Source organism: Myotis daubentonii, chromosome 10 (genome assembly GCF_963259705.1).
Source record: "Myotis daubentonii chromosome 10, mMyoDau2.1, whole genome shotgun sequence".
Lineage (NCBI taxonomy): Eukaryota > Metazoa > Chordata > Mammalia > Chiroptera > Vespertilionidae > Myotis > Myotis daubentonii.
In genome coordinates this window covers 34,507,343-34,521,695 of record NC_081849.1, presented here as the reverse complement: position 1 = coordinate 34,521,695, position 14,353 = coordinate 34,507,343, and the positions used below count along the sequence as shown (strand labels likewise).

The 14,353-nt window shown below is 40.2% G+C and overlaps 1 protein-coding gene across 1 annotated transcript; it reads right to left on the bottom strand.

Moving 5' to 3' along the window:
* Positions 1 to 12,545: 12,545 nt before the first annotated feature.
* Positions 12,546 to 13,505, bottom strand: TAS2R39 (taste 2 receptor member 39). Its single transcript, XM_059656133.1, has one exon. The coding sequence runs from the start codon at positions 13,503 to 13,505 to the stop codon at positions 12,546 to 12,548; it is 960 nt and encodes a 319-aa protein (XP_059512116.1).
* Positions 13,506 to 14,353: the final 848 nt, after the last annotated feature.

Here is a 14,353-nt window from a genome sequence, read left to right as displayed (position 1 = left end):
TGTCGCTGGCTTCTGTAGACCCTGGAGTTTTTATTTTTCCTTTTATTTTATTTTATTTATTTATTTATTTATTTATTTATTTTTTATTGCTTAAAGTATTACAAAGGGTATTACATATATGTCCTTTTTTTTGAGTTTTTATTTTTCAATGATCTCTTTAATGTCTTTTTAATGCATGTCATGTCTTGTGTGGACAATGTGCTGGCTCCAATGCTTAGCTGACCGTTTTCACCACCAGATGGCATTTAAGTCCTTCTTGAACAAATTGAGCAATTACTCAATGCATCCACTAGCGGGCGGAGATTCCTGTTCTTTCTAAATATGAGCCTGGGGAAAACCTTTGAAAGCCCCCATTTTAGGCAGTTGGCTAAGAGTTTTACCTGCCCACTTTTAGGGAGAGGTTTGAATCTTTATACTCATGGTCAGAGTCATTTCAGACAGTTTTCATGAGAATTTTTTTCTCTTTTGGTAGAATATCATTAACAGATCAGTTAATATTTATTTTTGAAAGATGAATTGCAAATGAGAGCTATATTACTTAAATAGACTAATTGGAGTTGACTACAGAGCCTTTTCTAAAGAATCTGAAACATCAGAATACTGGGATCCTAGTACCGCAGGTGACCTGAGACCTCACCACTCGCAGATGAGTGAATGAGGCCTTGGGAACTGCAGAGAGCCAGGTGCCGAAGGCCACACCCCCGTGAGGTCATTATGGGAACATCAGTAATGCATCTTCAATAGTCCCTTTAACGTGTGTGGGATTTCTATTAAAGTTCTCTGCAGGCTCTCTACTTCCATCACCACATCTCCTCTGCCTCCAACCCTCCCGCCTCCTTCAGACCCTTGTGATTGCATCATTGAATCCACCTGGATAATCCAGGCCACTCTTCCCATTGAAAATCCTAAGCTGTATCACATGTGCAAAGTCCCCTTTACCGTGGAAGGTGAGTGTTCACAAGTTTCCCACGTTAGGATGACATCTCCCAGGACATTCTTCGGCCCTCCGCAATCAGTATCTGGGCACGTGCCACGCCGAGGGCGCCGAGCAGTCAGCTGCACCAGCACTGGTCAAGTCATAGCCTGTGCTTTCTACTTCCTTCTCCCCCTGCCTCCTCCCAGGACCTGGAAGCAGCTGAGCAAGTGGGAAAGGAGGCTGAGAAAAACAGAGCTCCCCCACCCAGCCTTCCCCGTCTCTGGAACCGGTGAGGAGCTGAGGGGCTCAGTTCCAGCTGGAGAGAGGACAGACCTTGAATTAGACGGCAGGTACTGGTTCTGATCACAATAGGACTGAACTTTCTCTTTTTAACTGAAAATTATGCTGTGTTAACTCCTAACATGTTTGGAAAGCCATGGGTTGCTCATGGCTTGAGAAATGAACTCCTCAATAGGGAGACGGAAGGCAATGATGGGAGAGAAAGAAAAGCCATCCCACGTGGTCCCTCATAGGATCAAACTCATTGAATGAACCTGACACAAGTAAATTCTATTTACTGCACAAATTGGAAATACCCTTTTCCTAGCGGGGGTGAGGTGGCTGAGTGTTGAGCCCACTGCATCAGGAGGCCAAGAGCTGGGGGGCCTTGGATGCCCATGGCTTTCCGATGAACGCTGGATGATTCTTCTCTCATTTAGGACATTTTGGGGAAAAGGTAGAGAAAGGAGAGAAGAGAGTGGGGGAAAAGGTGGAAAGGCCTGGACTGATAACTATGGATATGCCCATCGGGACCAACAGGTGGACTACATTTCAAATCTGCTGGCAGGAAGAGCGGGGCGTATGGCCACCACAGAGGGAGGCTCATCGGCATCTTGGAAGCTCCGAATCACACTTCCTGTGCTTCCCATCATGGGAATGTCTGGCCTCCTAAACCCTCAAACTGTAGCCAGGAAACTTTCATGGGCTTCCTGAGGACACCAATTAGACGTCTAAACCCAAGTTTCTCCCCGATGGCTCGGCGAGCCTGCTTCCTTCACTCCTGGGACCAGGAACACCGAGAGCAGGCCCCACGCAGGCCTGAAAATGGTGAGTGGCAATCATTAGGCCAAAACCAAAATTACTGCCTACCGTTTTTATTACATGCGATATGCAATTATAATGTCCATGTAACAATAATGACAAACATGTTCTATTAACAGTTCTTCTCCAAAGACAGACCTAATGGTTTGGGGCGAGGAAAACTTTTGGAGGGAGAATTCGGAGCATCAAAAACGGATGTGTGTTTTGTGCAGGAAGTGAGACGTTGGTATGTGTGTTTGAATAGAGTGGATGAGTCAGGATAAGGTGCAGCAGGTACTGAGCATAATGCAAGGAAACAGATGGATGTTTTGTGCCTTCCTCTTCAATATAGGGCGCCGGGAAATACAGAGCAGGAGAAGAGGGCCCAGTCCTCAACAGAGCCCCGGGCCCAGAGAAAGGAACTCGGCTCCAGAGTGACATGGGAAGGGACAGGGAGCAGGGAGGGCCATTAAGCAGAGTTCACCTTTCCCTATGTTCTAAATAGGAATGAACTTGACAAGCCACTCCAGGTGCATTGCAAGATTGGAAGTGGGGCGTTGTTGATGCTTATCTATGGGTGCATGCTGTCTCCATGCCCAAAATCTTACCTGGGATTGTCTGGAAGAAGAATCTGGGTATCTGGGTAATTTTGTTTTCCTGAGGTGGGTGGGCAGAAGTATCCAACTGAAGCTGGATTCTGTCTCTACGTGGGGACAGGTGCTTTTTGCTTTGAATTGTATGTAATTAAGTCTTATTTTTGAAATTAAGGAGATTGTACCTGGCCACAAGTTAGGTTCTCAATAAGTAATTTGTTGAAGGAAGGTAAAAGGTGGGAAGGAGGAAAGGTAGGAGAAGGGAAAGTGGGAAGGAAGGAAGGGAGGAAGAAGGAAAAGGGAGAGAAAGTGAGGAGGGAAAGGCGAGGAAAGACATGGCAACGTCCTTTACTGGCACCAGGGTGCTCTGTCCCGTGGATTTGCTCCAAATGGCACAGGAGCCTAAGGAGGAGACATGCTCTGTGAAGGGAGCACCAAGGTTTGGGTTGCAACAGAGAACATGGGGCTGCTTTGGTGCCAGATCTTCAAGGTCTGTGGAGGGAGGACTAGACTTGTCCTTATTCTGTGAGTGAGATAAGAATGTTCCCGTGAAGATGGGCTGAGTTTCCAGCGAGCTCACAGGTCCTGTAATGCTGATTCTCCCTGAAGAGCTGCCCGGTAAAATGCTTTCTTCATTGCTGCCCTGCCTTACGTCACTTTCTTCAGTCTCCCCCAGGAGGCTCTTCCCCCACTGTCCATGTGTTTGACACTATTGGCCTTGTGCTCTGCACTTGTTTTTGGTATATGTGGGGAGGTTGAAGAGATTGCTTTGCTCTCCCTTCACAAATACCTTGTGTGTTGTGCTGTGACTTTCAACTGTGTCTGTTGGTCCACAGGAACTTGGGTGGGTGTAAACAAGGGGTGCTGTGAATATTAAAGGTACAGAATCTAGGTGTAGAGTGGGCTTGTGGGATTTAAAAATGCTTAAATACATAGTCTTTACTAGTTGCTTTTCTGTGTTCTCAATGCTGTGTCCACGTGAAGACCCCAAGTCTATGACACTCACAATCAAGAGGGTTGTTTCCTATCTTGACAAATGTAAGCCACTACATTTCTGAAGGAGGTGGCACAATCTGACAGTCCCTAGAGAAGGCAATGCCACCTACTTTGTTTGAGTGAGGGTCAGTTAGGGAGTCTAAATTGAAGCATTGGGAAGCTAATTATAAGGAAATGTGGGAATAAAGTGAGATATGTACCTTTCTCCCCCTTTCCTCCTTCTTTACATGTCTTATGAAAGAGTTTTGAGTCTAGCAGAAAATGGGAACTTCAAGAGATACTAGAGCAGAAACAGGAAGGCTGCCCTAATATGGCAGGGAAGCCCCTGTATGTCCCACCCCCTGATATGTTGGTGGGGCTGTGTCATTAGCTCTGGCCAATGGACTGTGAGTAGGATATTTGTGACATCCTCACCAATGTACAGAAGAGCAAGTATTACTGGTCCACAAGCTGTCTTCACCTGCTAAGATGACCCCTGGGGCCTCATTTGAGCTGGTGGAGCACTGGCTCAAAGCAGCCTGCATCCCTGAGATGTCCTGTGGAACACTTGGGCCTGCAGAAGGCTTTGGATAAGCACGAAATAAGAATGTGCTTCTTAAGCCATTAAAACTTTCAGACTTTCTTTTTAAGGGAAAATGAATTTAATCAGGTACCTCAAATAGTATAATTTTAGTTTAAAAACATTTACATAGCACTTTATAATTGATGGAGCATTTTAAAAATAGATATTATTTCCTAAAGTGCACCATGCTCCTAAGGTCATTTTTTCTTTTAACTTTTGTTTTGACTTAAATTCAGACTCTGCAGGCCCTTCACCCAGATTACCTAAATGTCACTCATTTACTACCTTGCTGATTCTTTGTTCTCCCTACATATGTGTGTGTGTATATATTACTTGTTTACTCTGAACTGTGTGAGGGGAAGCTGCAGATGTAATGTCCCTTTACCCTTAAATACTTCAGTGGGTTCCCTAAAAACAAGGACATTAGGATTGTACACACTGCAGCTTAGCCTAGCCGATTCTAGATGCATGCAAACTTGGTGGTGTTCCTAAGCGGAAGGTTTAGTAGAGACAAGAGGTCGAAGCTGTGGAACAGAGGTCCATTAGGGAAAGCCAGGTCAGAATTTGGAAGCTTAGAACCTTAAAGGAAACAGGTTTGTAACTGATATTTATGATATAATATGATATGTGATATGGTATGATATGATATATGGTATGATATGATATATGGTATGATATGATATGATATGATATGATGATATGATATGATATTAGGTTGCCAGGTAAGGATTGATGGGAAAGGAATGACTGCATTCAGGTGTGTGAATAGAGGTGACTTCAGGAAAATCTGTTTCCTGAGCAAGATCAAACTGGACTTTGATTCTACTCTGTGCCCACGGTTGGCTATAATAGCCATTGTATATTGAAATGTTTGCACCAATCACCTTTGTTTGCTCCAGGCCTGGAAATATGCCACAGGCAATGATGATATTACAAAAGAGGATGTAGCTAATGAAAGAATAGGAAGCTGTCTTTGGGTGGGACGGAAGGGTTAGCAGCTGAAAATGACACTCTTTCAACTAAAGGACATTTGAAGTCAGCTTAGGGTTCATGAAATGGACTCAGTCCCAATTTCCAGAGCTTTGTCCTTTCCCTCCCTTTCCTCCACCGGAGCCTCCAGTCTGTGCCCAGGAACTGGTTTGAATGAGCCACTGATTTATTTGCAGCCATCCGGGATCTGGAGTGTAGATGCAAATGACGGTTTTCTCTGGTAAGTGTCAGTGGCAATTGGATCGGTTTCTGATTTGCATTCCCAAGGCCTCGGGGCTCTCAGGAAACCACAACTCACAGGCAGTCTGGTGAGGATTATTTTTAATCTTGGCTATAAATGCCAGTCCATCATACTTCTTAAAACTGAAAGAGCTTCCGTTTGCAAGGCAGACGATAGCAAAATTCTGGAACCAAAAAGGAGATAAGGAGAAGGGACCCTGGGGATAGAGAGGGCTTGGGGATCAAGAGTGGGATGTAGGGCAGACACAGTTTTGGAAGCTGCTGGCTCATTGGGGGGACTTGAACAACTCCAATGGAGGGATTTGTTCCGAAAGAGCCTGCAATGAGGGAGACCTACCTTGGGCATTTTAAGCATTCTGCAGTTTTCTTTCAAAGTCCATCTCTTTATAAATTGTCCCTATTTCCAGTGTAAGCAGTGACTTCTCAACTATTTTCATCACTTCTGGGTCTCTTGTCTCTCACCGGTCTGGGTCTTGCCTACAGAGGACTGTACTCCAAGTTCTAGGCCAGGTTTAGAATTGATTTGTGTGCAGATAGATGCACACTCTGTAAGGATATTTTGAAATCTCAGATGAACTCCCACATAAAGTGGAATGAATTTTTAAATTTGCACATTGAGTTAGTGAAAAAGCAACTTACATTTAAAAAGTAACTTATTAATTTTACACCCCAAACTTTAATTTAAAAAATTTAAAAAGTAATTACTTTAATACCAGCGTAGGGTCCCCTCAATTCGCCTGATGGGTGAAAACATAATGCTGGATAAACTCATTCGTTTCATGTTACGCTCATCCCACTCAAGATATTCTCTTCTGCTTTGAGCCTGGCTGCTAGTTAAAGGCGGAAGGGAGGTGGTTTGAGCTGGTATCCAGGCCAGATGCCCAGTCACCAGCCACATCTTTCCCATCTGCAGAATCACTGCCTGCAACACCACTCCCTCTCGCTTTGACACCTACCTTCATGTGGCTTCCTGTCTTCTCCCTTGGACTGCCCTGCTCTGGCTCACTCCCCTGGTGCTGGCTGCTCCATCTTTGTGCTCAGCTCTTTGTTGTACTTAATCTCATTCATTACTTGGTGGTTGGAGTAATGTCCCTACTGTGGCACAGGTGCACGTCTTCCCCGGGAGTCGACTACCATGTCTTCGTAGCTACTTGGCAGACGAGTTAGAGTTGGCGAGGGTGGCCTAAATTCGGCTTTCATATATATATATATATATATATATATATATATATATATATATATATATATATATATATATACTGTATTCAGGTTACATTGGTTAATTAAATAGGTTTCAGGTGTACAATTCTATAATATATCATCTGTACATTGTATTATGTGTTCACTACCCACAGTCGAGTCTCCTTTTATCACCATTTATTCCCCCTTTGCTCTCTTCTACCTGCCCCTACTCCCCTTTCCTTCTGGTAATCACCATGCTGTTGTCTGTGTCTATGAAGTTCTGTTGTGTGTTTTTTTCTTAATCCCTTCACCTATTTCACTGACCCTCATCCCTCCCATAGCTATTAGTCTGTTCTCTATATCTATGAGTCTGTTTCTGTTTTGTTTATTTTTTTCATTAGATTCCACATATGAGTGAAATCATATAGTATTTGTCTTTCTCCAACTAACTTATATCACTTAGCATAATGCTCTCCAGGTCCATCCATGCTGTTGTAAAGAGTAAGATTTTCTTCTTCTTCTTCTTCTTCTTCTTCTTCTTCTTCTTCTTCTTCTTCTTCTTCTTCTTCTTCTTCTTCTTCTTCTCCTTCTCCTTCTCCTTCTCCTTCTCCTTCTCCTTCTCCTTCTCCTTCTCCTTCTCCTTCTCCTTCTCCATCTCTTTCTTCTCCTTCTTCTTCTTCTTCTTTAAGTGGCTGAGTAGTATTGCATTGTGTAAATGTACCATAGCTTTTTTTTATCTACTCATCTACTGATGGACACTTGGGCTGCTTCCAAATCTTGGCTATTGTAAATAACGCTGCAATGAACATAGGGGTGTATATATTCTATAGAATCAGTGTTTCAGGTTTATTTGGATATATCCCCAGTTCAAAAATTTCCTTAGACATTTCCTGTAGAAAATCAGTTTGGGGCAATTTTTATGACCCCAAATTAAAATTTGGGCAATACAAGATTAAACTTTTGAAACAGACTTAGAGGTCCTTGTATAATAATAAAAAATTATGTATAGGTTTCCTTTCTTTTGATCCATTTGGAATTTGTTCTTGTATAAGATGTGGGATACGTATCCAAATTTATCTTTTTCCAGATGGTTGTCTAGTTGTTCTAATACCATTTGTTGCTTAATCCATCATTTCCTTACTGATTTGCAGTACCACTTTTATTATATACTAAAGTATAATATTTCTGGATGCTGTATTTGGTTTTGTTGGCTTATTCATTGTCCAATATTATACTATTTTGGATATGTTAGCTTCCTAACATGCTTGTTTTCTCATGTGGTTAATCCTCTCTCTTTCATTCTTAGTTTTCAGAATGTTTTTGGTTATTGTTGCTTTACTTTTGCAAATAAAGTTTATAGTTAGTTTGCTTAGAACATTTTTGGCATTTGTATCAAAATCACACTAAATATTATTTATTTATGGAAATGTTTTATCTAATGACATTGACTCTTTACTCTGGTTCAGATCTACTTATTCAGATCTTTGTTTTGTACCTCTGAGGCATTTTTAAGTAGTCTTCTTATGGGTCTTGCTTATTTTGTGTTAACTTTATTGTTAGTATTTTATCTTTTTTCACTCCTGAGGATTTTCTCCCTTTCCATATTTTATGCTCTTATTATTTGTAATACTTTTCAGTTGTTTCTTTTAAGTGTTTTATTTATGCTATCATATTGTCTGCATTTAATGATCTTTCAACTTTTTCCTTTCAATTTTTAAAAATATTTTTATTTCTCTTTTATAATTGCATTGGATAATATCTAGGGACAACATTAATTAATAGGATGAAAGTGAACATCTTTTTCTTTTTCCTGAATTTAGTATAAACAATAGTGTTTCCTCCTATTAGGTTGAGATAGATGTATTTTATCACATCAAGAAATTATTCATCCATGCTTATTTTATTAAGAATTTTTAATTAATTATGAATAGATATTAAATTTTCCTCATTTTAAAAAAGCATTTCTGAAAATTACTATCATTTTTCTCCTTTGTGTTGTTAATATGGTAAATTACATTGACATATTTTTTAATACTAAGTCATTTTCTAGGGGCAGCTGTCTTATCTAGTTTTCAAACTCCTACATAGATTTGAACAAAATAAGTTCTTATGAGTACTGTAGTATCTCCAGTTTGTGGTAATTTTTTCTTTATTTTTTATTTTGTGAATTTTTATGCCTTTTGTATTTCTCAATGATATAAGCAAACAGTACTAATTTTATTTATTTCAATGAGCTAATTCTTATATTCATTTTAATTCTTCCTTTTCTGATATTTAAGTTATGACATCAATATATTTATTTTGTTCTTGTTTTTTTTTTTTTAAAAAAAATATATTTTTATTGATTTCAGAGAGGAAGAAAGAGGAGAGAGAGATAGAAACATCCATGATGAGAGAGAATCATGGATTGGCTGCCTCCTGCAAGTCCCCGACTGGGGAGCAAGCCTACAACCCGGGCATGTGCCCTTGACCAGAATTGAACCTGGGGCCTTTCAGTTCACAGGCCAACGCTCTATCCACTGAGCCAAACCAGCTAGGGCTGACATCAATATATTTAATGAATTGTGTTTTTCTTATTTTCTTAGATTTATTTCATAATTATTCTTCTAATTTCTTGGTTTGGGCTTATACTTTTTAAAAGTATTTTTCTTTAAATCTTAACTCAGACAGCCCCTTCCTGGCTAGATTGATCTAACACAACCACCACGTCTGTTTATTTTCTGTGTTTTCTCACTAGAATAGTTTATTTTGCTCCATACTGGATACCTAGCCCCTAGACCAGTGCCTACCATATAGTTGGTGTTCAGCCAATAATGGTTAAATTAATACATAATCCTCAATTATGTACATCACATAATAAAAATAAATGGCTGATTAATTGAATGGGGGAGGAGAAGGGAGAAAAAAAAAACAGACCCATAGATGGTTCCCAGAATTCTAGCTTCATCGATAGGAAATATTGCAGTGCTATTTAATATTAGTAAGGTGGAGAAAACTGAAGGAGAAGTGTGTTTGGGAGAAAAACTAAGAATCCAGCTTTGAATGTGATAGTTTTTGTTGTTGTTGTTAAATATATTTTTATTGATTTCAGAGAGGAAAGGTGAGGGAGAGAGAGATAGAAACATAAAGGATGAGAGGGAATCATTGATTGGCTGCCTCCTGCACACACCCCTCTGGGGATTGAGCCTGAAACCCTAGGCATGTGCCCTGACTGGGAATCGAACTGTGACCTCCTGGTTCATAGGTTGATGCTCAACCACTGAGCAAAGCCAGCTGGGCTGAATGTGATACTTTTGAGATACTTCTTCCCTACGGGTTTCAATATAGTTTTTATATTCCAAACATTTTTTTAAATTAATTTCAGAATTCTGCAATCAGCTTCTAGAGCTCACATCCAAGGATCACTAGATATTTGAGAAAAGTCTCAATCATGAAATAAAGAAAATGAAAACACATACAAAAATGGAACTTGTAGGAAGGAGAAATAATAGAGGGAGGAGAAAAGTCATCATAGCATTTCTAATTATTTTCTTCATAGAGGGTCACTCTTTCTATTGAAATGTTAGGAATGTAGGAGAAAATTGGTGGTTTTGTAGATTTGCTAATGGGAAGATGAAGGAATATCCTAATGACTTTTATCAAAGAATGTAAGGGCAACTTCATCAGTGAAAAATGAAGCGGGGAGAAGAGGGGTTGGAGGTTTCAGGACTGAGGAAAAGATAGGAGATAATTATTTTGGGTATTTACGTGAGTGATTTCTCAGGGAAATATGGGCTAAAAATGTCCAGTGATATTACTCATTTAAGGATGAAGAGCATGAATCTAGGAACATAAGTTCATCCAGTTATGAAATATTCTCAAGTAACACTAGGCTGTTTAGAGGTAAATGTGGAATGTTAAAAATAGTTGAGTTCATCTAGATATGGGCATGAAGAGAGAGAGGGCCAGGAAATTGGAGTATTTTAAAACTCATTTGTATATAATTATGTTAGGGAAATTTCAAACATACCCTGAAATAGTGAGACTAGTACAAAGAACCCCCATGCATCTGAGGCCTTGTTTGACAGAAATCATCAACATATGACTATTCTAAACCTCTCTCCTCTTCATTCCTTTACCCTGTACCAAATTATCTTTTATTTTTGTTTTTTTCCCCCCTTTATTGATTAAGGTATTACAAATGTGTCCCTACCCCCTTATTATCCCCACATCCCCCTACTCATGCCCTCACCCCCCGGTGTCTGTGTCCATTGGTTATGCTTATATGCATGCATACAAGTCCTTTGTTTGATCTCTCCCCCTTAGCCCCACCCTCCCCTGCCTTCTCTCTGAGGTTTGAGCATCTGACTGATGCTTCTCTGTCTCCAGATCTATTTTTGTTCATTGGTTTATGTTGTTCATTATAATCCACAAATGAGTGAGATCATGTGATATTTATCTTTCTCTGACTGACTTATTCACTTAGCATAATGCTCTCCAGCTCCATCCATGCTGTGGCAAATGGTAAATTATCTTAAAGTAAATCTTAGACATAATCTCACCCCACCTGTAATTACCCAAAGTATTTTTAAGGGTCTGAGCACAATGCTTCACCCGTAATCCAAACTGGGTATGAAGGGAAGCAAAGAGAGTAACAGAATACAGATATGTCTATGGATCGAAAGCCCATGACCTTTCCATGGCAACCGTTGAGCAAATGAATAAAATGGAAAATAGGAGATAGAATTTTAACCCATGAGTTGAGAGATTTGCATTTTTTATTAAAACAAACATAGTGAGAGGGCCAGTCAACTAATTAAGCTACACAGTCCTGTCCCTCAAACCTTTCCTACTTACCTAGTTTTCTGTCTTGTAAAAAACATCAATATAAACTATATTGTAAGGTATAGAAATGTCATATCGCTATATTGTACACCCGAAACTAATATAACCAATATAAGATTGCATACCGACTACACTTAAATACATTTTTAAAAAAATGGAAATTAATGCATACATGTTCTAGATAGTTCAAATAATGCAGAAAGGTAGAAAATGTGGTGTAAATGTTTCATTTACCTCCAAATACCCAGGCCTCTATTAATCATTTTTGGTACATCCTCCCAGAAATTTTATAGACACACAAGAAACAAGAACATAAATGGAATTATAAAATATATCCTTACTTTTTGTACTTAACAGTATTTTGAAAATATTTTCATTTCAGGATACATGCATCTGTCTCTGAAAATGTTTACACAGTATTCCATTTTGGACATACGAGTCTCCTCATTAATGAATGAATGCTACAATGAAGACTTCCTTGTACATATTCTCACATATGTGTATATAGATGACCATACCTTAGCTATAGGAAAAATTCTTAGTAATTTTTAGGTTAAAGAGTACTTTATATACTGTTAATTTGAATAGATATTTTTATATCATTCAGGTTATGTCTTTGGAGAATGGAGACAAAATGCACTTCCAGCTATTGCAAAGAAAGCTTCCTGGGTCGTGTGAATGTTTAAAAGGCATGTGGATGGGGAAGGAGAGGGGTCACCAGGAGCTCAGGTTGCAAAGCCTTCCTCTGTTTTGGTGGCTATGTCAACTCTGGCAGCACCTTGAGATCTTAAAAAAAAAAACTTTCTAAGTTCCGACACCAGAAATTTTGACTTAATTCATCTAGAGTCAGTCAGGCCTGGACATTGGAATTTCCAAAAAAATCTCCCCTGGAGTTTCTAATTTGGAGCCAACAGCTTTATACAGAGCAAGGAAGGCAGAAATAGCAGGCTCAGGTAAAGGATATGTTAACCATCACTAAGATTGTGCCATGAAGCAAAAGAGAGAAATGAAGACCAGGCACCTCTACAAAAAGCCATACGAGGTGAAGGATCAGATCAGGTTTGGGGAAGAAAAGAAAAGGGAAGAGAGAGGTCTGGGTGAGGGAAAGGCAGAGCTGGCTGGGCCAGATGCTGTGGTACTCTTGCGGTGTCGGTCACAGAGTTTACTTTTTTAGGTAAAGATGAACTTGAGACTGAAGCCGCTTCCAGGCTCTTTTCAACCCAGAGTTGTCCTGAATCAGTAGAATGGAGTGACCAGCAGGATAGGCAGCCATGATAACTTTGCACAAAATATCCCAGGAACTGTTGGCATTGAAGATGTTGGACATATAGAGTAATAGAGCAATGGCATTGAAAATGTAGAGAATGAGAAAGTAGCTGATAGCTCTGATGGCCCCCAAGTGGGCCTCCATGCTGGGGTCCCTGGAGCCAGTGGCATTGCTTTTCATGTGCAGGGTGTGCCTCTTGAGAGAGATGATCAGCAGGGTGGCCGCCAGGATGAACATGATGAGAGGAAGGAAGATCCCCAGGTTATAGAGAAGAACCAGGTTGGCCACATTGGTCTCAGTGACGTATATTTTCTTAGTAGAGTTGGAGGAGAGGATAGGAAAAGAATTGTTACAATAAACAGTGTATATGCCATAGGAAAAGAACATACTGTAGCCCAAGGCAAAAAACACTGATAGCCACAGAAGCCAGGGCATCAATCCAGTAATTCTCCACTTCAGCTTGAGGAAAAGGCGGTAGGAGAAATCAGCAATCTTCACAAAGTAGAAGAAACTGAGCCAGGCAGAAAACCAGAGGCTACAATAATGGAAGAACACGAAACTCACTTTCAAGGTATCATATACACCATCTTTATAATAAAATTGTGGGGATGTTGAGTGGAAAGTAATTTCTAGTATCATCAAGCTTTGGAGAGCTATTCTGGATATGCTCAGGAAACATAGGATCCTGCCACTCGTGGAGACTGCCTTATTCTGAATCCACTCAGCTGCATTTATAGCCACAATGAACCCATTTGCAACGATGCCAATGATGCATTCCGTGCCCATAACGGTGAAAATTAAGATGATATTAAGTGGTGACAATTTATCCTCTGGGGGACTGCAGGTGTTGGTCATCCTGAGTCGTTACTCCTCTTTGGTGTCTGTTGGAGAATGTCTCCCTGGCATTTGATGGGCAGGTTGTTGGTAGCTCCCACTATTCATCTCACAGCAGGAAGCAGTTGGTGCAGCATTTCCAATTCACCCCATTTGTTTGTCTCAGAATTCTTAGCTCCAAATCTGGAGATGCAAATCAGGAGGGATTTGGTTTCTAATCCTCTCCCACGTCCTTTTGGGCAGGATGGTATTAGTTTAACCATGGGGCCCCGGGAAGGACTTGGAGAGACACTCTTTCATAAGCCACTAACATGGTATTGAGAGTTGTGTTCTTTACTAGCTCCAGTTAATTTGAACATCTGTGTACTAGTTTCACTTGTGACTTTAGAGAACTGATTGAAAATAACAACTCTAAAGACAAATATAGTTCCAATGATGTGCAAAGCACTGTTTAAACACCATATATATAATCACATTTAAGCTTCACAACAATCCTCTGAAGAATATACTTTTATTATCTCTACTTTGCAGAGGAGGAAACTGAGACTAAAAAACTTGGCCAAAGTCATAGACCTAGAGGGTGATAAAGCTGGAATTCAAACCCAAGTCAGCTGGTCCCAGAGACCATGTTCTTACCCACTAAGTCATACTACTTAGACCTGTGGATCCTTTTGCATGTTCCAAGAACTAAATGCAGGGCTGACGTGACTGCCATTTTTCCCCGATGGTCTTTTATGATTTCCTCACTGTTTAAGGGGACAATACTTGAGTTGAAAAAAAAAAGTTTTTCACCTGTGAGACTTCCTTTACAACTCACACAGGACACTTCTCTTTTGATATTTCTGGTCACCAAATGTGTGGGGTTTTCC